This window comes from Xylocopa sonorina, chromosome 6 (genome assembly GCF_050948175.1).
Source record: "Xylocopa sonorina isolate GNS202 chromosome 6, iyXylSono1_principal, whole genome shotgun sequence".
Classification (NCBI taxonomy): Eukaryota; Metazoa; Arthropoda; class Insecta; order Hymenoptera; family Apidae; genus Xylocopa; species Xylocopa sonorina.
The window spans coordinates 6,190,588-6,216,798 of record NC_135198.1 but is presented as its reverse complement, the minus strand read 5'-3'; the positions used below and the strand labels follow the sequence as shown (position 1 = coordinate 6,216,798).

The 26,211-nt window shown below is 42.9% G+C and overlaps 1 protein-coding gene across 1 annotated transcript in view; it reads right to left on the bottom strand.

Annotated features, from left to right (window-relative positions):
• Cap (Cbl-associated protein) overlaps positions 1 to 26,211 on the bottom strand; it is a 146,136-nt gene that overhangs the window by 53,739 nt on the left and 66,186 nt on the right. The window contains exons 5-9 of the mRNA XM_076897231.1: positions 17,917 to 18,003; positions 11,162 to 17,188; positions 10,000 to 10,002; positions 7,617 to 7,721; positions 1,505 to 1,552 (exon numbers count right to left, since the gene is read on the bottom strand). Of these exons, the coding sequence (XP_076753346.1) occupies positions 1,505 to 1,552; positions 7,617 to 7,721; positions 10,000 to 10,002; positions 11,162 to 17,188; positions 17,917 to 18,003 (6,270 nt within the window). The remainder of the gene's footprint in view (positions 1 to 1,504; positions 1,553 to 7,616; positions 7,722 to 9,999; positions 10,003 to 11,161; positions 17,189 to 17,916; positions 18,004 to 26,211) is intronic.

Below are 26,211 nucleotides of genomic sequence, written 5' to 3'. Positions count from 1 at the left end.
ACAAAGAACTTCGATTCTTTTGTACGATTCAAATCGACTCGTTTAAGTAAAAACAAATACATAATCATCATCCGTAAACCTGTGATCTATCGTTAAAAATATTACAAGTCTGGCATCGCTTAAATATCGTCCAAGTACCATTTAAATACCCTATTAGAGAATCTATAATAGAAAAGCTCGTTGGAGAAAGAAAAGGAACCGTTGCAGATGCAAATTTCTGCATTCAAAGAAGGGGGTAGAGCGTGGTTATAGCTTCGATTCTGTTCGATTACCGTTTCAAGGACCCACTACGATTCGAGGAGGTAATTTCGACTTCGCGCGTGTCGATCGCTGCGGCAGAAAATAAGCAGCCGTTCGTTCGATGTGGGCACTGCCGTAAAATTAGAAATTCGTAGGCGTCGATATTAAGAAGGCGCGCTTAATTGGCTGAGGGCCGTTTGCAGCACGATTTTCTAGGCCGATTTTCGTATCGATTCGCTCGAGGGAACGAACGCTGACGCGCAACCAGATTGTGTAAACGTAACGAATCCATCGCGATGGTTCGAGGAACAGATACTCTAACCGCGGATCGTTATCGAGAAGATAAATTTGTTTGCTCTCCTTTCCCTTTTGCAACGCTCTCGCGCTTCCTAATTGCGAAACGATCTCGAACAAGGTCGTATCCTATTTGGAGTATCGGTTCTTTTTTTTTGGTGATAGCGAGAAATCACTTGTTTCGACGAGTTTTACCATTTTTTCGCGCGTTCGTATCTGTAACGATTGTAAGCGACGAGCAGTTTGTAAGGGCATGCGTATTAAGGGAAAGAGTTATCGACGAAGAACCGCGCCAACCCTCGCCAGAACGCAATATCCGTTTGTGTTTCTACGGAATTGTGTCTTGCGAGACGTCATCATAGCCGAGGCAATTTGGAAAGCTAGATTATATTAGAGTTGTGGGTCTCAAAATGTGTCAGAGTTCACTGGCACGTTGTACAAGATTTGTGGGATTTATGTTTAGATAGAAAAATAAATATAGTTACTAGCTTTTTTCGCAAAGGGCCATTTAGTGGTACTAACAGTTACCATTTTCTTTTTCTAATATTTCATTTGATTATTGTAATATATCTCACAGAAATTTGTATATATTCTACCTAGAATTATTTATAGAAATTCAAATGCGTCCCAGTTTTAAAAAGTTTGAGCAGCACCGCGCTAAAACAATTATTACTCTTAAAGATTACAATAACAATGGTCAATCGACTTTATCACAGCTTCCAGATCGCATTTCGCAGTTCGCGTGAGCACATCAACAATTTACTTACCAAACTTGCGCGTGTGTCTTATACACGGATTAGTTTTCAGACAGCGAACGAATTCTGTTTATTAGTTTACATTGCGAACACGAATAATCGAGCGTAGCGATACTGTTAGTTTGTTAATAGAAAAATCTCCTCGTTCGATTCACGGTTCGAAGTGCCATTAAGCCACTCTGCGTTAATACCACGCGTTTCGTTTGCAGCTTTACCTGGTGTTGCGGAGGAAGCTTTAAACGTGGGAGCGAACATAACGTTCTCTGAAAATTCCAACAGCCACTTTAAGGATCCGAGTAATTTCGCTCTGCGCTACTTAAAATACTAAATAAGGACTAAGTAGTTAATTCCATCGAACTGTCCATAATTTCGACGACAATTAAATGGTCAAAGTAATTTCGTTCGACAAGGTTGTCCTGCGTTTAACGGTTTCTTCCTGAGAATTTCATGTCTCGATTAATGAGAATAATTGAGAGCTGCGTAACGTTCAATTTCGCTGATTACAATGGTAACATTTCCAAATGTTACGATTATTATTAATAATGCACCGCAGCATATCGTTTGAAATGGAGACTGGTTTAAACCGATCGAGTGTCTGCATGTTCATCAATCGTATCGCCTATTTCGAATGCTCTATTTAAAGGCAATGCATCCGCATTGACAGGCAACGTGACCTTTGGAAGCACGCCATGATTCACCCCTGTTCGAGTGGCGGCGCAGCTTTTTCGAGTAAAAAGAAAAAGAGGCTTTCTTCAAGAAAATTCTAAGAAAAATGCTCGATGCGTGGAACGTAATTTTTTAATTGGAACATTTAGTGTCGTAATTGACTCGATTTGCAAAATATTTCGACCCTTAACGCGTTCGCGAACATTTTCATTGCTGTACAAAATGGCACGAATGATATGGTATTCAAATTTCAAAGTCACTTGTTATTATTTTCATTTTATATATTCTTAAAATATTATTTCACACATCGTTAATTTTTATGAGTTCCCTGAAATTTTTATTATCCGCGAACGTGTCAACATTTTTATCAAGCGTGACTCGATATCAATAAATAAAATAATGAGCCATATATCAGTTATTTATAGTTATTTACTGTCATTTAATTATTTACTTATTTCATAAATATACATTTAATCTAATTAGTGAAGAAAATTGTCTGCAAGTAGCAGCCGAGAAACTGTCCTTTGAAGTGAATTTCAAATAAAACAGGGAGCTGTTGGCAAGAAAATTGAAAAATAACTCGAAGTGCAAAGGGTTAACGTGTCGCTTTTGATAAAGCGAGAGGGCGACTTCTGAGACTCGCGGAGGCGCTATTTCGTCGACCTTAAATCACGATAAAGAACGTCTAAAGACTTTTTAAATTGCTTCTTTCGAAGGACGACGCGGGTCATTAATAGAGAAGCAAGCTTGACAAGCTTCGAAAATAGGGAAAAAACCGTGAAAAGATAAAAAAGGAAAGATGAGCAGCTCTTCAAGGGAGCTACTTTTCGTAATTGCCATCGCCATCGTGACAGAACTAATAACTCTTTCAATTTTACAGGTTTCGTAAACGTAAAAGATTTTCAAATGAAAATATCACAGAGATTACAAGTTACTTATTGTTGATGATTAAATTTCTCGTTTATGCAAATAAAATTCTCTGTAAATGATAGAAAATGTGCAGTAAAATAGTTGAAAAATCATCGTTTTACCATAAAAATTTCCAGAACATGCCAACGGTAAACGTTTTCGTTAAAAAAATATACCCAGAGTTAAATGCCAATAAAATACCAGCTATTCTGTTGTACACACGATTACGAAAGACTGGTAACGAAAATTATGCCACTGAACTTTTCGAGAACTGACATTTGAAATTTCAATGTGCCGCGTGATGTTAATCATTATTTTTTTTCCAATGACTCATACACCAACACGTGTCTGATTATCCACCTCTGTTCGCGTTCACGCATATCATTAACTTTCGTAAATCTAATAATAAAGAAAAACCATATGAACGTACCTCGATTATGTTTTACATACTACGTACTCACTTTAATAAATTGGTAATTGCTTTTATATACATCTGCATTTCTGTATTTCTAAATAGGTATCTGTTGATTTTTTTTCCTACCCAGTCTACGTTTGTTGCCTTTTATTTTTTTTTTTAAATAAAATAAGTAGAAGTGCTTGATTTGCAAGCGACTGAATTTCATCTGAAAAAGGATGAATTTAATTTGGAAAAGGGTGAATTTAAACTGCAAATACTGAGAACTACAATTTTCGATTGATCGAAAATGAAATCCAAAACTAATCGACTCTAACGAAAGCTCCATAAAGAATGGTTATTGGAAGTTGTGCAGATAGAACCGATCGATCGATAGAGACGCGTCGACCGCGCGAGTAATGGCGTTCCATGTGAATCGAATATCGCGAGCGGAAAGAGCGAAAGAAGCGGAAGAAGCCAGAGGCAGACAAACGAAAATAGCGCGCGACTTCTGCCTCGGACATACGCGTAATGCAATTTCGTGCAATCTTCGAGCGGTAACGTAACACCTTTATGTAATCGAGAACTCACGAGCCCGTGTTTTCCTCTGGCTCTCGAATATCGCAGAGTTTTCGCGCACCAACCGTAACAACAAGTTCCTCGATCGATTCTGATCGCTCCTGTACAAGTCGTACGGACATGAGTATCGAATGCATTTATCTCAGCTCAGTGATTCACTCTTTGACCCATTTGTTGCCAGTGAATCGCAAAATTCTAGTAAAATTAAACTTTTTTGCATTCCAATGCAAGAAGATTAACGCTAACCGTTCGAGTGACACGTGTTTGTGGAGAGATTCAGTCGAAAAATGCCACAGAGCTCTATGGCGCTTCTCAATTTTTGCAATTTATAGTTCCAAGCAATGCTATGGCGTTTCTGAATTTCTACGTCTCAAAGTTCTAAGCAGCGAGATGATGTTTTTTAATTGTTACATCTCCAAGTTTCAATCAGAGCGACGGCACTCCTCAATTTCTACGTCTCGAAGTTCCAAGCAGAGCGCTGGTGCTTCCTAATTTCTATATTCGAAAGTTCCAAGCAGCACGATGGAACTTCTCAATTTCTACGTCTCAAAATTCCAAGCACCGCGATGGCACTTCTAGATTTTGAAAGTCTCAAAGTTCCAAGCATCGCGATGGCACTTCTCGATTTTGAAAGTCTCAAAGTTCCAAGCATCGCGATGGCACTTCTCAATTTCTACATCTCAAAGTTCCAAGCATCGCGATGGCACTTCTCAATTTCTACATCTCAAAGTTCCAAGCATGGCGATGGCACTTCTCAATTTCGAAGGTCTCAAAGTTCCAAGCATCGCGATGGCACTTCTCAACTTCGAAGGTCTCAAAATACCAAGCAGCACGCTAGCTTTCCTCAGTTTCTACATCTCAAAGTTCCAATCAGTACGATAGCACTCTTCTCTTACTTATCAGTAGAGAATCTAGCGTTATTGTTTCTGATACCACTCACACGAGTGTCCAGCGTGCAGTATTTGGATCTTCCAATCTGGCACTCGAACGGTTTAAACTCATTTAAAATATAACGAGTAAACTCATGCTTGGCAGTCGGAAGAACTCTGTCATCCACGAGTATACTCGCGGTTGGCAGCGAGTGGGTCAACGGTGCAATCGCGAAAATTAGCCGATTCGTTTCTCGTTTCGACGAAACGTAACATCGAATCGCTGAAACAGTTTACTAACCGCTCGTTAGTTATGTAAGCGTTACTTGGTACAATGTAAATATTCACGAGCACTCCTTCGCAGTTTCTCGCTTCCAAGTCACGAAAGTTTAGTCGACGTTATTTATCCTCGATACGGTCGCAGAAGTAATTCAACCTGTGGATTCGTGCTTCGCAGAGTCGACGGTTCAATTCGCGTTTCGATCGTGATTCGTCCCTATCGTGTTAGAAAAATCGTTGCATCTGGATCTTGTATTTGTAGAACGGTTTACGCGTTGAGAAAACTAACGAAGGTAGTTAAAAATCTGACTTCCAAACCAAAATAAACTGTCGATAACACAATTGTAACTGAATTCGAAATAAAAAATGATACTCAAGAAACTCGTGCTTCAACTATTCCAATTAAAAACAATAGAAAAGTCCATTCCTACCCCATCGACTCGATCCTTATTCCTCTGACAATAATCCTCCCTCGACATAGCCAAGCGAAACCAAAGGCCACGTTCGATTGTAATCATCATACTTAATTCAACTCTCCAGAAGAAGAAGAAAAAACAAACACGAAGAGAACTCGACAAATCACTCTCGACGAACCGAGTAACGAGGATCGAAGGGGGCGAAGGAGGCAAAAAACAACGAGGGAAATCCGTGGAGAGCGTTCGAATGGGAGCGTCGAGTGGCCGTTCGAGCTTGTCCAATTTTAAAGCGGATCACCGCGTTCGCAGGACAACCTGTTGAACGAGTCCTTAAGGCGACGTCGCCGCGAGAATCGCGTCGAGTCGCGTCGTCGATCGCGTTTCGCGTGGCGCATGGCGAGGACGCACTCACTTTTCTCCAGCATCGTTTCCGGCCTCTCTTCCGGGGCGACGTCGATCCGCGCGCGCGAGCCACGCGATCACGAACGAGGCTCGAAGGATGACTGAGAGAGGAGGCGTCGCGACGACCGCGCCGCCATCGCCACGCTCCCCTGGCTAAGCTCGACTACGCAGAAGCCAGCCGATTCAGAATAGTCTGCGCGTGACGTGGGCCTCTTCCACGGCGGAAATTCGCGCGAGGCGATCCACGAAAAACCGTGAAACGTGTAAACGGGTCGCCGCAGGCCACGCGCCCGTTCTCCATCTTTATTCTCATTCGCGGATCGCGCGTGGAAGTCTGTTGCTTTTCTCCAGTTTCAGAGATGCACAGTGGGAATGGAGCAACGTGAACGACGTCGAGCTGTTTCACGTCTGATTTCGTTATCTCTTTTTTTTTCTGGCGGTTCTATTCTTTTTTGTTCCCCTGCGTTTCTTTTAACACTTTGACGCACGTTTCTGGCCATGCGATCGCTCTCAGAAACACATTTTTTTTATTACTGTAAGTTGTATGATTCGAAGTGAAAATTATCACATTTTGCCACAATTTTTGCTACAAAAACTTTTCGACGGCTATAGACGTCATTTACGTCAAAGTGTTAAGCACGCTTAAACCTGCTTCTATGCGTTCCGTTGGTTTTCGTTGGGAACCAAATACAAAAATTAATCTGTTGTCCTCGAGTGAGAAGAGATGGCATTTCTTTGCAGATAGATATTTCTAAAGTTTGTTTATGTAAAAGGCGATAGAGCCTCGCGCACGCACGTGATTAGCAATCTTAGGTCATCGACTGTATATGTTTTAACTTTGGTTGAATTGTCTAGAGAAAGTGCAAGGCAAAGGTCACTTCCAATGCGTGGAAATAAAGAAATATATAAAACAAAATCCGTCGAGTGCACGTCGTGAATAAAAGTGAATAAAAAATGTAATTTGAAAGGAGAACAACAGATGGTTGTCAAAGTAATATGTAAATTCTGGTTTGAACCAGTTTTCCACAAGGAAATCTGCATACTTAATTACGAGGAATAGTATGTATTTGGTATGCACATTTTGGAATGTAAGCAAATGAAACATTTAAAAATATTCCAGCGTGTACATTTAATTTTTTCTTGTTTAGAAAATTAATTTCTACCTACAACGAAGGGTTGCAATTTACATATTCTCTACGTGGAACTTTTTTATGCGATTCCTATTTACCGTAGAAAAGAATTTCTTTTTAAATGTGTTGTTGCAAACAATATATTTTATAGCTACTTGGATAGTTTCAGAATATTTTTCCTTAGGTGATTTCATTTATCCTTCATACAAGAACAGGTTTGAGTGTACGTTTATAAATTTACCTTTCATTCTCTATGGGTTTCGCTTTTATTTTAAGAATCGCAGCGTTTGGGGTAATTGAGTTTACCAAATGAACGATTTTCTCTGTAGAAACGCGTGTTAAAGAGGTTTTAAAAAAAGAAAGCGAAGAATTCTATTATGAGAAACTCTGAATAAGAAACTAAGGAGGAGACGATTAGATGCTGAGATAATTAAACGGCAGGAAATGGGAACATATTTAAAAGTAGTCGATTGGCTATTAATAAAAGTGGCGTTTCCGTCTACGATGAGGGAAAAATGAAGTTGGTCCTCAATGAAATTCAGCTCTGCGTAAAACGGACCAATTAAAATTCAATTTCAAAGAGACGCGCTCTTTCTTGCTATTTAGAATACCGTGACACTTGTTCAGACGAATAACCCACGATTGCGATTGCATGCATTTATTAATTTCTGAGTAAAACGCACCTTTGCCAAACAGAAATCCCTTGCCAAATTTCAAAGCACCGTCGATCTCGTGCAGGAGACCATTCTCACTGTCATCTCCCTTCGCGATGATATCAAAACCACAACCTTTAAAAAAAGCATGCCGAAGCGGGCCAAAAAAAATGAATAAATAAATAAAAACTCTATTACTACGATTTCACACCTTCTAAATGGCAATTTTAGATGTTCGAAAGCCTTGAGAATCGCTCATAGAATATTCGCACCCCTTTGTTTCGATAAAAATCATTCGACGATTGCAATACTTAAATTAATAGAAAACACAATCTTCTATTTGGAAATTTCATAAATAATTTGTAAATGTGTTCAACGCAAAGTGTAAAAGTTCTATGATCGTTTCATTTCAACAAATTATTAATGAGCAGTAAGCAAGACGCATGTAAACATATTACAGAAACAGAAGCAAGCAGTGATCTCGATGATTACGAATGATCTATGAACGCGTCACGGCATGATTCCAGTTTCAGCGAAGAATCAAATAACTACGTAAACTGAAATTAATGAAAGTCAATGCGCGCCAAGAAATTGTACAAAGTTCTATCGATGTGATCGATCGCAGCTGTCGAAAGTTCCATTAGTAGAATAAAAACAAGCAATTTCTAACCGTACATGTAACTTCCATGACCGAAATATCCTTCATACGTCTAATTACTATAAAGTATTAATTACATTCGAGTGCAGGGGTTCTTAAACTTGTATAGCACGAGGACCACCCCTTGAACAACATTCTATTTGCAAATCCCAAAGATAATTATTACAATTTTAATACACATATGTCAAAATATCTTTAGATCACTAAAATACTTCGATTTACATACAAATTTTAAGGAAAATAGCTCGACGCGAGTATATTAAGCAACAACGACTACAAAAAGTCTGAATCGTGTACGATTTTGATTAAACGCGTTCTTCGAGTAAAAGTGAAAAATTGGGGGATGCAGTGATTAATCTAAAATTTATTCAGGGATCCTCAAGGATCTGCGTATCCCAGTTTAAAAACCACTAACCCAATGCGAACCACGTTTTATCTTAAAAAAAAAAAAAGGAAAACAATATACTACTTAAAATTCTCCAGAAACAAACACCAATTGTTCGTATCCTAATTATTGACCATCGAACCGATCGATTGACCGATCTTATCCGCTTCAAAGGCCAAGAAATGTCCCTCTCGCGCGTGTATTTCGAGCAGCGAACCGCGCGTGACGAGGGGTTCGCCGCAGGTTGGAAATTATGAAGGTCTCGAGGGGTAGAAACTCAGCGGATGTAGTAGGTCGTGTCGCAATTTGACGGAAATAGCCAAAACCGAGACGGTGGTTCCGGCGCGAAGCTGGACGCGCGACGAAACGATCTACGCGCAGTAGTGGCCTATTTCTCTCGACGACGCTTATATTTAGGTTCTCGTTCTCGAATGAATCATGATGAACGCGTTGCAACCAACCACCGTCCTCCCTGTTCGACACCAGAGGAAAATAAATCGTGGCTGATGGATATTTGTCCCGATCAGCGAACAGTGGTCTTCTCCTCCAATTCTAGGTCAGTTCACACCTACGCGGATCCATTCTGCTTTCTTAGATGACATCCGTCGATTTGCGAATTTGTCATTTCCGTCCCGTGTTTCGAAATATCTGGCGCGTCTCGTGTTTCTCGCCCTTTAAACGAAACTCCTTCCAACGTGTTTCGTACGAGGTTTCAGAATTTAATCGTTGGACGAATTCGAGTGTCTATCGTTTAGAAAAATTAGAGCTGAAGAAAATCCTTCGATGATGTTCGTTAATCTGTCAATTCATCATTTTCGTCTCGTGTTTCTCACCCTTTAAACGAAATTCCTCCCAAAGCATTTTGTGGAGGTTTCAGAATTTAATCGTTGGAAGAATTCAAGTGTCTATCGTTTAGAAAGATTAGAGCTGAGGTAAACTCTTCGATGATGTTCGTTGATCTGTCGATTTATCATTTTCGTCTAGTGTTTCTCAACCTTTGAACGAAATTCCTGCCAAAGCGCTTCGTGGGGGTTGCAGAATTTAATTGGTGAAATGTGCATTGGTAGAATTGGACTGTTTATAACAATTAGAGCTCAGGAAAATTTCACGATTGTTCCACATTAATCTTCCTTGATGTTGACGACTATAAGGAAACTCGAAGGTAGACGCGTGACATTTCTGAGACGCTGCGATTGGGGTGAGTTTAATAGTGTCAAACGTAAGAATAAATGTCACGAAAGTGAGTTTCAGCTGATACTTGTCAGGAGGAATACACAAAGCGATATGTAAAAGTTGATATTCATAAAAGCATTAAGCGGTACGATATATTCGTTAATAATTTATTTCTTACGTGGGGATGTAACGGGAACCAACTAAAATCCTTCAAAACCGTTCGTTTATCGTCAAAAATGTGGTTGAAATATCCGTAAAAATGATTAATTACTAAAAATCGTAAGAATTCAAGTGGCAAGTTTTTCACGCGAGGCTCTAAATGACAGACAAAAATTGACGACAGTAGAGCGTCTTCTAGCGTTATGTAGTGCACAGTTCTGTGGTCTAGTTATAACGATAACCTACGACCTACGCGAGAGCCAACAAACTTATCTCCCGGTATTCCTACTTTATTGGCAAGAAACCAATCCGTCCCTCGTCTATCGATTCGATGCAACCCTACGCGACACCATGTATCTTCTCTCAGATCGTGTTTTATTTAACAACTGATGGCGGCTGGTTCAAAAATTCCGCTACGTTTGTCAGAAAAAATTCGATCAAATAAACTAGACGATGATAACATCGAGGTAAACACGCGAAACGAAATAGACATTATTACTCGCTACATTATTTTTGGACGACATCGAATAATTTTAGTGCCACGCATCATTTCTGAAAATAAGATTACATCGTACACTTGCTCAGCGTACGTGCGACTTTGTTAATTATACAACACGAAAAAAATTGCTACATTTTATCGATTAGCTTCGATGGAAATATATCTATAAAATGTAGCAATTTTTCGTGAGCAACGTTAACATCTACACAGAAGCAAACCAACAATTGTTACGTACCGCATTTTAGTAAATTTCGTAACGCAGATTGCGTGGCAAACGCTTCGATTACTTATCAGTGCACGCTCTATCGACCAATTTCGATAAAAACAGGCAGAATCGAGTGTACTTTATAAATTTATCCTTCCTCGAGCAACGATAATATATTTTCCATAAAACGCGCGTGTAACGCTGTTAAAAAGTAGAATAAAAAGAAGAAAATCATTCGTTCAGCATCGTTAGTGATGGGCAAAAGGACAAGCATGGGACACCTACGAAAACGCAATCCAACGACAAGTCTACGAACGTGCATTAGTGGCTGTTATTATATCCAATTCACAACGCGTCGATCGTGAATCTTTGGAAGATCCAAAATCACAGGCGACCAACACTCGAGCACCAGATTTCAACGATAGCAATCTCAAAAAAAAAAAAAAAAAGAAAACGACGACTTAACACATCAAATCCTCGATTCGACAGGACTCACCATCGTCGACCGTCGCTGACATTTTGAGGAACTCTTGCAGATGCTTGGGCAATTTTTTCGCGTCCTCGAACTCTTTGCCGTCGATCAAACACTTCGCCTTTACGACGCTCTCCTCTTCGTTACGCTCCAGCATCTTCGCGTTCCTCTCCTTCCCCGCGCGATTCTTGCTCTCCTCTTTGCCGTCGCTCTCCGTTTCGCTCTCGTCTAATTTGATGCCGTACTTGTTCAGTCTGTTCCTCGCCTTCTCGATGAACTCACTCTCGACGGAGCAGGCACCGCTCTTCTCCTTCTTGTTGCTCGCTTTGCGGATGTCCTCGTGCGTGCTGATCTTCACCACTTTGTGCTGCTTCCGCTCCTCCCGCTCGAGGACCTTGTGCACGTACTCGTCGTACATTTGTCGACGGAACGCCTCGCCGTTCAACGCGACCGCCGATACGTTTGGCCTTTCGATCTTGACACTGCTTCTGGGTACGCTCGACGTGTTTCCTTTACTCGAGCGAGCCTTTAATCCCTCCATCGTTCTGCTTCCAGTCGCGCCTTTTCCACAGACGGTCTCACCATTCGCCAGCTTCGATCGATCCTCGTCCCAGCTCGCTGGAACACCATCGTCCTCCTTCTTCTTGGTGATCACTGAACGTTGCTCCACGCGCTCGATCCTCTCTGACGACTCCTCTTCGTGGTAGCCGTTCTCGTGACGCACCTTCTTCACGAAGTCCCTGTGACCATGTTTGTTCATCGACTCCTCGCGATCTTTCTCGACGTTCTTGGATCTCTCAGCCCAGCTCTGACTCTCGACCCTGGAATCGTCGTCCTTCGCAGGGACCTTAGCGACGTTTCGAGCATCCTTCGTGGTCCGATCCTCATCGACCCGTTTCGCACGCCTCGCGTGCGTCTGGAAATCCTCGAACGCCTCCTTTTCATCCTCCTCGGCCAGTATCACGTTCTTCAATTGATTCTCCAGTAGTTCTATGTACCTCAGCTGCTGCGCGAGGTATTCTCGTGGCAAGGTGTACTTTTGACAGCCCTCCAGCTGGCTCTCCGTGTCCGTCTGCAGTCTCTTCAGGTTCTCCACGATCTGCGTGGCCGCGACCTGCTTCAGGTTGTCCGCGTTCTTGTAACGACGCGGCTCCAGGTGACTGCGAGGGGGGTTCTGGTCGAAGATGCTGGTCGTGTCGATGCAAGACTTGTCCACGTTCACCACGCGCTTCATCCGCGGCGGTACCTCGACCCTGTCGTCGATCAACGCAGGGTTCACGTTGTAACGCGGGTCGATCGTTCGTCGCGGGGGCGTTCGTTTGCCAGCCGCGTCCGGCATCGCGCTCGATCTGTCGATGATGGCGCTGTTCAGCGTGATTGGGCTCTTGCTGAACGGCGTCGAGCTTCTTACTGGCGGGTCAGGCCTCTCCGGGGAGTCCCCCAGTGCAGCGGTGTTTACGAAACCGCCGTGAATTCGTCCGCTGATACGACTCTTATCGTGCCCTCGCCCCTCAGCCGAGGATTCGATCGACAAATCGTCGACGAGCGGCGTCGACAAACGGCACGACGTATCAACTGGCTCGCGTCTCGCCAAGTTCAGCCAGTCGCACAGGCGAGTGGCCTTCAGACGCTCCTGACCTTTGTCCAGCCCGCTCGACTTCGCGCAAGAGGATCGAGAGTCAGATTGGCTGGAGTCCTCGAACGTCACCCTCGTCTCTCTGGCGACGTTCCGCGACGGCTTCAAACACGACTGTCCCTTGAGACCGTCAGAGTTCTCTTTGATGATCTCCAACAGTCTGTTCGTCGACCTGCCGTCGTTCTCCGACAGCAGTTCGACCTTGTATTTGGGGACGGGAATCCGCCGTGGCGGGTCCTCCTCGAAGTAGCTGTGCCTGTTCAGGAATTTATTGTGCAGGTCCAACAGATTGTCCGCGGTGGTTCTGATCGCGGTCCTCTGCTGGGACGGCGACAGACACACGAGCACCCTTGGGTCCCTCGCGGTCGACAGGCCCACCCAAGCCACAGAATCGTCCCTGGACATGGTCGAACGCTGCGATTTCGCTCGATCGAATCGCTCTGTTTTACTCTGGTCTGAAACAGTGGTTTCGCGCGGGTCAGCTTCCCTCGTCGTTAGTTTAGCCGTCGCAGTCTGTCGCTCGCCATGCACGCTGTTTAATGCCACGCCTCGAATCTCATCGACGGTTACGTTGTTAGCAAACTTCGGTATGGCTCGCAGGCTCTCGAAGATGTTAAATTTAGGCACGGTTATCTCGTTAATCAGGCGAAGACCGTACGGCATCGAGAGGATTTTCAAGATACAAAGATCCTTCAGGGACTCAGGCCCTGTGGACGCGTCGTCCTGACGCGGCAGACTCGCGCAGCTCTCCAATGGGACGTAATACAGGTCCTCGACGGGTGAATAGGGTATGGGTTCGGGTGTCACGGATACTTCGTGACCGTTCGCGACGACGTACGACGACTCGTCGCCTTTCAGCAACGGAAGCTTGCTTTTTAAGGTCGACGAGTCGACTTCTCGTTCCTTCTCGCGTCTCTCCTCGCTTTTCCTCGCCTCCTCGGCGATTATCGCGTAAATGTCCGCCTGCCAGGCGTCCATCGGGTTGTACTTCACCGTGCTCAGTGTAGTCGCGCTGCTAGACGAGTCCTGGGCTTGAGAATCTTTGTGACCATCGGATATACCAGAAAGACGCTTCTCGTTTTCCTTGCAATTATCGTCGAGCTTGCTTTTACACGTACACAGCCCTGCATCCTCATCTCCTTTCGAGTATTTGTATATCTCCTCGAACTCTTCTTCGCTGGTAGTCAACTCTCTGGTGTCCTTCGAAATCTCAGTTCTATGATCGCGCGTAGTCGATCGTACTGTCTCGACCGTCTTCGTGCTGGACGATTCCTCGTTCTTGGTGGTCTTCTTGTGAACATGGCGGCGAGAGTGCGCCTGTTTCGAACCAGCTCGATCCTCCACTTCGTTATTGTCCTTCGACTGTCTCGTTTCAGACTTCTGAGTCGAGGCGTTCGTCCTTTCGACAGGTTCGTCATTGGTCTCCACGATTACTCTCACTATCCGCTCGATCGGCTGCGATTTTTCGCGCGACGACTTGAAGGCGTGCGCTATTTCAGGAGTTGCATCGCTGCCAAACCCGGCGCCGCGCTCGACGTAGTTGCGCAACACGGCGATGCTGTCGTTCTCAAAACAAACCCTCCTACCGCGTGCTCGCAGATCGTCGAGGATCCCGCGCACGTTCTCAGGCAGAGCCAACGCGTCCACCTTGGTCAGAGCGTCGCGAATATTTTCGATGGTCGCGTCATCGTGCGCTAACAGCGTCAGTAAAGCACGCAGAGTGCCAATATTCTCGAGCGCCGTCGAGGTCTGCGAAGAACGCGTCGTCGAATCCTCGAGGTTCTCTGTCGGAAGTGGCGGACGACTCGGTGGACTCTCCTCGTCCGTGGCTTTCGTCTCTCTCGTTTCCCTTTTTTGGCGAACTGGAGGCGTTGGTGGACTCTTCTCGCGAACGTCAAAATGGACCTTTGGTCTCTCTGGAGTGTCCACGTCTGGGAGGCTGGATAATCTCTTTGGAGGCGTTGGAGGTCGCGGTTTCTCTTTTGTCACTGACGTACTCTTTACTTCAGACTCGCATTCTGAGTGTTTACTTTCGATGAGACAAGATTCCGTTGTCGATGAATCTTTCTTTTCGACGTTGTCTGCAGTATTCGATGGTTCCACGCTGTCTTGCGTGGTTTTCGTTTCGATTTCTGTCACTTCTGCTGACGAAGTGCTCGCTTTAGTGTTTTGCGTAGCGACATTCGTCGAGTGTGATTCAACTGTCGCTGATTTATCTTTGGAATCGATCCCATTGCTAATTACCTTTGGCTCCTCGATGTTCTCTGATAATGTATTTATCGTAGAAGTTCGCGTATTTTCTTTCAACTCTAATTCTTCTTCCTTTTTCGAAGCATCGATGTTTGTTTCTTCGTTCGACGTTTCGTTATCCTGGCTCTCGTCAGATACCAACTTCTCCTCCACGTCATCCGGATTCTCTATAACCGTACATTCACTCACGTTTAAACTATTTTCAGAAGCTTCAGAGTGTTCCTTTGGCACGGCCTCGTCTTCGCTAGACGACTGTTTCTCCGCCTTTTTCGACTCAACCTCGCTAATTGACTGCGTATCTCCATCGCAAGACGGTTCAGCGTGTTCTCTGCTCGCGATATCAGCCAACGTTTGATCACCCGAAACAGACTCCTCTGTGATAACAGTATCGTCACTTGCTTTCAACGTTTCACTTTCAACCGCTTCCTCAGCCGTTTCATCGCTGCTCTCGTCGCTTCGAGACACCTCAGAGCCTTCGACGTCGTCTAACTTCTTCGCCTCCAACGTATCATCTTTCGTACCTATTTCTTTGCTTTCGTCCTTCTCTTTTGACTCCTTCGCGTCATCGTTTCCTTCAGAATCCTTCGTCGACGAATTTTTATCCTCAACAGCAGGCACTTCAATTGATTCCTTCAAACTATCCTCGCTTTCGTCCTTCTCTTTCGACTCCTTCGCGTCATCGTTTCCTTCAGAATCCTTCGTCGACGAATTTTTATCCTCAACAGCAGGCACTTCAATTGATTCCTTCAAACTATCCTCGCTTTCGTCCTTCTCTTTCGACTCCTTCGCGTCATCGTTTCCTTCAGAATCCTTCGTCGACGCATTTTTATCCTCAACAGTGTGCACTTCAATAGATTCCTTCAAACTATCCTCGCCTGTTTCGACACTGTCATCTTCCGTTTCGCGTAATTTCTCGCTTCCTCTCGCGTGAACCTTCACCATCGACTCTTTCTCCGACATCTCACTCGTCTCCTCGTCCACGTCGATCACATTTATCGTCACAGAATGCTGCACAACCTCGCAGCTCGACTCTCGTCGCGCCTCGAAATCCACGGGGCTCCTACGAGCGCAACGACGCTCGTCCCTTCGATACTTGCCGATCTCCTCGTTAATGAAGTCTCTGATGTGCTGTTCCTCGTCTTCGGACAGTTTCTCGCCCTCCTCTTGAATGATGTCCAAGAACCTGTTGGCCGCCTGCGAGTGCGCGCCGTGCGGCTCGTAGGCGGCGCGTTTCCTCGCCTTCTTGCCGCTGATCCGCTCGCGGTCCGCTCGACGCGGCTCGTCCTCCGCGTACGTAGGCAATTTTAGCCCCTCGATGAAGCTCCTCAGCCGTCTCTCGACCTCGCGCGGCATCACGCTGTCCCAGCCCCGTCTAACGTCCGTCGAGGCGCGAGCAGACGCCTCGAAATCCGCCTCGAACCGCGCTGACGATTCGCTAGCCTCCTTTTCCACGTCTGATTCCATCTCGACGATCACTGGTTTCACGTTATCCGACTCCATCGCCTCGCAATCGCTCACGTCACGGATCTGCAGCCTCTCGTCGCTGCTCGTCGACGTCGACGTTCGTCCCGCGTGTTTCTTGCCAGACATCTTCGTCACGCACGAGGAGAACGTCTCGACAGGCTCAGAGATCGTCACGATCGCCTGTGCCTCGGTTACCTTGTCCTTGCTGCCTGTTTCTAGGATCCCAACGCCAGGGATGTGGTCGATCCTCGCTTCCAATGGCAAACTACTGATCGTCGTGATCTCCAGGACCTTCACGCCTGGCTCCACTGTGCCCTTCTCGATCCTGTATTTCTCCTCCTTCGAGTATTTGTTGTATTTGCGGGTGTTCGTCGATGTTGTCGCGACTTGGATGGTCTGGTTGTCCTTTGACGCGCGTTCGATGGCTCGCTCGATACTCTCTCGTGGAGATTCGTCACTGTGCACGGTATTCTCCTTGGCGGAGTCGTTCGTCTTCGTGGTTGTTGGCTGGTCGAGAGTCTCGTCGAGTTCCTCGATGCAGTTCTCAGGATTCTCCACGCTCGCATCGCCGTCCTTTCGAGCTCTCGACGGCTGCTGAAAGCGCCTTCGGTTGCGACCCCTGCGATTCCTGCGGTTCCGCGTCCCGTGCGGCATACTAATCTCCTCTGTGTCTGTGGCGTACTCCAAGGATTCGGAAAATCCTATGGAATCGCAGAATCCAGCAGAGTTTCTATTTTTTCTGGGTTTTTTTTTTTTTTTTAGTCTTCTTTCCGTTTTTCGCCTTGCAAAGCCTTACGGGAGACGCGACATCGATTTTACGCGACGAAAGGATTTAAAGCGCCCGGGAGATGCGCTCTCGACGAGGCTTTCTCGAGCGATTTCCTTCGGGGCGATTAAAGCGTACCGTCGCAAGACGGAAGGGGAAATACTGAGTTTTTATTCTTTTTTTTTTATTCTTTCTGGGGGCCACTCCGAGGAGAATCGTTCGATCGTTCGATGGTACAATACAATGTTTGTGAGGTAAAGAGAAAAGCGAATTAATCGTTTCACACTGTGTCTACTAATTTTTACTAAACTCTGTTGCTGCGTTAAAGTTATTCGACATTAATCCTGTTATCGCTAGAGCAACGTTTAAAGAAGAACTCGAACGCCTTTTAAACGCACGTTTACGATATTTTCGACGACGTTACGGTGATCTCAGCGCTCGATACGTGATAATTGCACCAGGTAGCGAGGGTTGAATACTCTAGGCAATGTCCATTACGCGGTCCCATGAATGATACGAGAATGGCAATGTGCAAGTGTGAAATAGAAAAGAAATGGACGTTGTTGTGCGATCGTGCAACAAGCATGACTCATCGTCAGACCAGCATTCCAAATTAATGTCGGCTATTTATTAAGAAGAAAAGGCGGGAGTGATCATCCTTACTTTTTTTCGTTTCGTCTCGTTGCTGGATCAAGGAACTCTTCGGGCCACCGTTCTGATTGGCGTAGCTTTGATCAGGTTTTGTGTCATCTGAAAAATCAGGCAACACTGTTACGCACTATTTCCTACATCGTAACAAATCGTGAACTTTTAAATGTTAGCAATTCGTGAAACGAATTCACGTTTTTGCTTTCCAACGATACATCTATCCTTAATTACCCTCTCGTTAACCCTTTTATTGGGACAGGTGTATACATACGCCCTCATAAATCTATCAATATATGCAATGAACGCAAACGTACTCCCTCCACGATAAAACAGATGAAAAATTATATATTTTCAATTTACTTGCGATTATTAATTTTATCAATCCCTAAAAATAGTACCAATGACTCGTTGCAATGGTAAGATGAAAGAAATAAGCCAATTTTTCGAACATTACCCTCTTGTCAACCCTTTTACTAGGACAAGTATACACATACGCTCTCATAAATCTATCAATATATACAATGAACGCAAACGTACTCCCTCCACGATAAAACAGATGAAAAATTAGATATTCTCAATTTACTTGCGATTATTAATTTTATCAATCCCTAAGAATAGTACCAGTGACTCGTAACAATGGTAAAATGAGAAAGATTAGCCGATTTTTCGATCAGAAACCAGAGAGGGTCGCGTTAAGAAGTGTCAATCGAGATACGTGCAAAAGCTACGAGCAATTGAACGCTCGAGACCATCTTCAAGAGTGAAACAACGTGATTACGAAGTGGAGGATAACCGGCGGTGTGTAAGCACAATTATTTGTAGAACGGTGGCGTCGACGGACCTGACGCGTACGAAATCCATGAACAATCGAGGGGGGACTAGGCTCGCGTGTTTCGACGGCGTTGACAGCCGCTTATGAATCCCGAATGAAACGTCAACGGGCCACAAATCAGCGGCATGGCCAGCCAGGGTCCATGAATCGCGGGAATGGACTGAGCGCGAACCGGGCCCGCCACCCATCAAACACGCTCGCGTTCCCCACCCACGCGTGCACCATCCTCTGCTCGCGCGTGTATCCACCGCGTGTATTGTTTGTACACAGGCTTACGAACGACAGGGCTTCTCAAACTAACTAGTCGTTTAGCTGTGATCGTCATTTGCATCGACAAGAAACACGATTTCGACGAATAGAAGAAGAAGTCAAGTTGCACGGAATTTCTCTTCTCTTTTATATGAAAAATTCGAAGAGAATAGAAAATCTCGATTATTTGATATGAAATATTGCTGCAGATGAGAAAAAAATTGTGGCATTACGAGTAGGACGTACGTAATTTTAAATGAAAGTAATTGAAACGCATCGTTTTCTCAACACAAAGTGGCTCAGACGAATAGAAGAAGTCAAGTTGCAATTCTTTTTTTTTTTATACGAAGAATTCGAAGAGAATAGAAAATTGCGATTATTTGATATGAAATATTGCTCCAAATGAGAAAAAGATCGCGACATTACGAATGGGACGTACATAATTCCATCGTGCAGCTAATTGTTTTAAATGAAAGTAACTGAGATACAAAATGGTATGTTGCAGATAGTATAACACCAGGAAGTGCGAACTTCTTTTTTTTCGTACCGCAGAGCACACATCGCCTTTGAGTAGTATGTTCTGATCGATGTTTCGAATCGTTTGGAAGACTAAATGACGAAGACTTTCGTAGCAATAGAAAGTACTATCGAGGATTTGTTTCGCGTACCTATTTCTAACATATTGAACAGTAACCTCAGTTAGTGAGAAAGGTTTTCGTAGGGCAAAATAAGGGTGTAACACTCCTCCAAACGCCATCTACTACTATTAGCTCGTTGGCTGGAAAAATGTCTATCACAGTCTACGATTTTTTTCGAGATTATACGACACCAATTGTATTGGACTTTATATATCAGAATATTCTAAAAAAGTAACACGAACATTCCTTAAAACTGACAATAAATAAAAACTACACGTTGCAACCCATGCGTCACACATGTAACTAGAAGAAACCAAATAAGCTTGGTATATAAAAACTAAATGAATACAATTCTTCGAAATGAAGTACATTGCACGTCATATATATTATTTCGTATGATAAATTTTAGAATATTCGTCAACGCATAGTCAAATTGCTTGACCATTATTGATCCTACAAACTTCACCCCTCTAAATAATCAAATATTATCGCAAACCAATCGCGTTCTACATACATTCCATCATTTCAGAACTTAACAATTCTGTTCAAAACACATGTTTCAACGCGTCTTCATAAATCGACCAAAACTGTCTGTCACATACACGTGACAGGCTCAGCTAACAAACCAACATATCGCGCGTATGTGACAGCTGGTAGCGAACCAGTTGAACGTAAGAAAGTGAACCCATTAATAAATACCAAATCAGTAACCAGCAACTTTAGTTACGCGAGGGGTTAACGATAAAATACACGTTCAGTCGCCACTAACGTTTCCTGCTCCAAAGAAAATCGTGCAATCGACTGTTATACGATCGAAAAGAGGAGAAAAAAAGTTGAGAAACGCTGTTGCAAATCAGTCGACACCGGGGACCGTAGAGAATTTCGAGTTACGCTTGCGCAGCCAGTGCCACGAATGACGTTTTTACGTCCAACACACGCACTAAATACACCGCGCCTCGTCTGTGGCGGCAACACACTAGCTGGTGCACCCTTTGTGGAGATTCTGGCACACAACGGCAGACGTAGGTGCGTGTGCGGCCCTGCGCCCTCCACCTCACCCTGCGAGCCTCATGAATAGTGCCACTTCCGAGTTGAACTTCCTTCCGAGTAAACAATACCGGCAGAACGGCTACTATCCTGAGCACACCCATCCATTTTCCACGCTTTTCATTACATCACGCGTGACACACGCCTGATCGACGAGCTCGATCCGGAACAGATCGAATGGAAACCGTTCGATTTTCAGCGAGTCGCTCCCTTTCGACGGATTCGCCTCTGCGATTGGAAATTCCGTTCGTTAACCGATTCTGCCGCGAACTGCGAGTACTGTCGTCTCGATTAATCGATATTAATATCGATAATACGAGAGAAGATCGTTAACACTTTGACGCGCATTTTTGACTTTACGATCGCCCTCAGAAACATTCTTTTTTCGATTGTTTATGACTGCCAGATGAAATCGCGTGTAAGTTGTATGTTTCGAAGTGAAAATTGTCGCATTTGGCCATAGTTTTTCCCAAAAAACACTTTCGACGACTATAACCGTCATTTGCTCAGAGTCGTTTTTTCTGTTCCTGAAGCAAATGACGGCTATGACCGTCGTGACGACTATACGCCATTTGCTTTACTAATATTCATTGTATTCACTTAATTCATGGAAAAATAGAAAATAAATGGTTCGTCTTCACAGAAAACTTGCGCTTGTGATACTGTAGACGCTTAGAAAATTTGGAATTGTGATACTGTGGGCACTTAGAAAATTTGCGCTTGCGATAGTGTAAATGCTTAGAAAATTTACACTAGTTATACTATCTGTGCTTAGAAAACTTGCGCTTGTGGTATTATAGGTGTTTGAAGAACTTTGAAAACTTTGAAAACTTGGACTTGTAATACTATACGTGCTTAGAAAACTTATGCTTAGAAAACTTGAGCTTCTGATACTGTTTGCACTTGAAAAATTTGGGCTTGTAATACTATGAGTGCCTAGGAAACTTGCGCTTGTGATACTGTAGGTGTTTGGAAATTTTGTGCTCGTGATATTGCAGGCGTTTAGAAAACTTGCGTTTAGAAAATTTGCATGTGACATTGTTACAATGCGCAAGTACGACCACGAACGCCAAATGTCGTTAAAAAAGAAAGAACAAATTTCTTTCGGAAAGAAGGAGCAAACAGTCAAAGGTCTACGCGTATGGAGAACAGTTAGACCAAGAATTCGTAACGTGACTTCTCCAATACACATTCTTCTCGTACGTTTTGTATTTCAATTATCCCACAATGATGTTCCATTTATCGTCGCAAATTCCGCGAGTTTGTTCGCACCGATCGAGCCAAGCCACGACACCGATTTATCTGGGAACTGGGCGTGACGCGACGAGAAAAGAAGTAATTCTGATGCCTCGACGCTCTAACATCTTATGTCATTTCCCTTCCCTTTGTTGCTCAAAGGTGAACGACTCCCTAATTAGGTTTTACTCCTCGAGATTTCAAAAGGGTTGCACGACTCCTCTCGAGATATAATGCAACGACTCCCCAGGGCTCAGACGCAACGGTTCTCACGGACAATATCGATTTACATATTGCGAGCCGTATAAAAGAGCTGAATAATTCCATATCTCATGCGACCCTAACTTCCTGGAAAATTGACATCGCATTCGTATACGTCGCTGTATCGTCCCATATATTATACGCTCGTTTCCACTCGGATATTTATCGAGGTGATTTGAAAACGGCACCGCATCGTCCTGTGCCATTCGTTCTCCAACGTTAAAAATGTACGAAACGCGAGCTACTTAAAAACGAACGTCACCCTTTTCGTCGATCGTTTCGCTTGGTCTTGCATAAAAAGTGACCATCGAGCAGCGATACATATTACGCTTCTTAATTACGTAAGCGACTGCCAACGTGAAATTAGTCGAGGGTGAAGGACAACGACAATTATAAAAGCGGGAGCGGCGTTTGAAACGCGGTTAATTCGACGACTGAATTACTAACGACGCGAATAACTGCGACGGTTAAATTTCGTTTCGAGATTAGAGAATAGGGAAATTACAGATTCTGGTGAAATTCATTCGATCGGTTTTACGCGAGCTGGATTTAAAAACCGAAGAAGAACGCGCGAACAACGGAACGCCGTGGAAATAACAAGCGCGGTTATAAATCAAATTTTTTCCAAATCTATTTCCGCGTCGATATTGGTAAAATGATCAGCGGCTGTCTGCCAGGCTATTACGACTTTACAAATCCTATCCTCTTTTTTAACGATCATACGCTGTTTTCGCTGGGATGGAAAATATCGGATGCCAAAGAGAGTATTGATTTCATTTTTCCCGTTCTTTAAAAAGGCAAGCGAAAAAATTGCTGGGAAAAAATCCATCTCGATAAATCTTTAATTTTAGAAATTTCATCGTCGAAAAATTGTGAAAAACTTGGACAGCTATTATACTTTATGAATACAAAATAGAATGCAAAATAAACAAAACAAAAAAAATTTCACCATTATTCAGAAATGAGAAAAGATTCCTATGAAATTGTATACTGATTGAAATTTATGAAAACTGTCACGTTATTTTGGCGAACAACGTCAAGTCAAAATAAAGATTATCCACGAATGGTTAAAGGTTCGAATGAAATTGCATATCGAGTTAAATTTACGAAGACTGCCATTTTGGTGAACAGCGTCAAGTCAAAATAAAGATTAAACGAATGGGTGAAGGTTCGAATGAAATTGCATACCAAGTTAAATTTGTGAAGACAGCCATTTTGGTGAACAGCGTCAAGTCCAGATAAAGAAGTTAATCGAGTATAAAAAAAAAAGAAGAAAATTGAGGGAACAAGGGCTCGTGATGCGTGTCAAAGCAGCTGCGTAACTGGGGAGCGAGCAATAAAATGAACTGAGCCGATTAATGACGTAACTGAAGCGGTTACGAGATCGTAGGAATCCCTTGCAAGGGCTCGGCTTGGAAGGCACGGAGATCGCAAAGGAGGAAAGATGGAAGACGAGGCTGCGGAAATACGGGCTTGGCCTCTGCGGGCCATGACGCCCAGCGGCGCGCCCATCGAATTGACGTTAACTCTTTCGGATGTGCAAAGGCCAAGAAATATTTTCACATTGTTGCATCACGTTTAACACATTGCCTCCCGTCGTTATTTCTAGGACAACTTCCTCTGCCACCGGATGAAATTAAGAATTACGTTTAGCTTCAGAAATCTGTACGCCACAACTGATTTTATTATCCAAGTTAAAACCAATTAGAAATGATAATGTAATTCAGATAATGTAATCAGATAGCTTGGTATTTTTTTTATTCGTATGATACTTTTGGATGCATTCTTCGATGTGTAATGGTATTTTATATGCTTTGGATGCACAGTTGTTTGCTTTCTTCTATTGGTGCAAAGTTCCTTAAATGAAATGTGAGAGCTGAATAATGTAATTTTGAGAAATTTTAGACAAAACCAGGTTGTCTAGAAAATGAAAAATTTAAAAATGAAACAAATTAGCCATTTAATAAAATGTACAAATATGTGCAGACAGGACTTTTATGAAGTTCAATGCAACGCACACATCACGACGTAATGTGTTAACGCAAGAAAATTGATAAAATACGAAAAAAGTGCATCTTTTAAAAAACAAGTAACATCATCGCACTTAATAATAGAATTTCAGTGAAATTTGGAAAACTGATAGTATATAGTATCAGTATTAATAGGCAACACGACAAAAATTTTAAGTAAATGAATAAGATGCAACCAGCGTCATCTGTCAAGCTTAATCACAAAGCAATTATGTGTAAAGCGGAAGAAGAATAAATGAAACTTCTTCTTACTGTCAATTACTAAAATAATATCCTTTCTAATCACGATGATATATATATATATTCTCGAGTTCATCGATGCCAAAATTGATCGCAATGAAATATTTAGGCGGTCCGTAATTCCCTGGAAACGATCTCGTCGATATCGTTTTAAAGATATTAAATTGCTTTCGAACAAGAAGCTCATCTTTCACCGCGAGTCTTATTTTTTTTACTTTTTTCCAATTTCCACTCCAATTTAAAAGCATTCCATTTTAAGGGAGTCCGAATATATATATATACACCACTGGGAGCATTTTTACTTTATCGATTTCTTCTTGAAGACATCGAAAGGAGGGAGGAAACCTTCGCTTTCCTAATTGAACGCTGTATTCTCCTTTGTCACGAATGTTACCAGCGAAATTCTTCGTCGCGAACATAATCCACGTATAATCGAAAAGCCTGTGCAATACGGTACAGTGCATCCTTCTAGAACGCGATTAGTAAGAAACTCAGAATTAGCACAAATCAGATTAATTCGTTATTTGGGAACTGCGTCAGAAGAAACTTAAAATCAGTACAAACCAGATTAATTCGTGCTGCGTTATATGGAAATTGGGCTAAAAGAAATTCAGAGTCAGTACAAATTAAATTAATTTCTACTGCGTTGTACATTTCTTCCACATTACACGAAAACTGCATTCTCAAAGCACCAAGCAATGATACGTATGCTTATGAAATAAAATTTGATAAGTACAAAAAGTAACATAGTTAGTTTAGTTAGTATATATATGAAATTAAAAGAAATCGCAATCTTAGTTTTTAGACTGTACACCCTATTAACTCCTCCAACTAGTAATTACTAACTTTCGCGACTTTAACCAAGAGAATAGCGAGCGTTCGCAACAAAGGCGTAATCGGGTTGTTTTAATCCCGCCTTGCACTTGGAAACGCTAATTCCGGTGGATTGCTCTTCGAGGAATAACTCCCGGTGGAACGATTTCATTTGGCTAATAGGGATTAATATCTGATAAGCCACGATGTACGCCAACGGATGTGCATTTTTGTTTCATCCTATTATCTCGCACTATTTCATTCGCGATATCAATGGATACGTCGTATTGGCGAGATTACAAATAATTCCTTTTCTGTTCGTAACGATTAAAAATCGCGCCTTTTGAACAGCGTTCAGCGACAGTAGATATATATTTAATACTTTATATTTAATTTAAATAATAATTTTCTATTTAACAAATTACGAAATTGTAGTTAGAGCGCAACGAATTCTTTAAAAAATTTACTCTAGCTCTTTCCTTAACACTTTGACGCAAATGACGGTTATAGCCGTCGAAAGTTTTTTTTGGGAAAAAACTGTGGCAAAATGCGATCATTTTCACTGCCAAACATACAACTTACACGTGATTTCATCTGGCAGTCATAAATAGAAAACAATGTGTTTCTGAGGGCGATCGTAAAGTCAAAAATGTGCGTCAGAGTGTTAATTTATTATTATATTACGCGGAGGTTCGTTCGAGGTCGAAGAGAATTTCACGGATCGATTAAAATACTATATCCAATCTGACTATCAGCAATCTGTAGTTCAATGGTGCTTGACCTGGGGCTAAAGACTCTTGGAAAACTAACTCGACGCGTTTTAAGGGTTATTGGGTTACCGAATTCTGTCAGAATTAATCCAGATTCTAAATAACTGCGATATACAATAATTGATATGTTTTCTGAATTAATTCTTATGTAATACGCGTAATATAATTAACCCTTTGCGCTCGTATGTCACCAT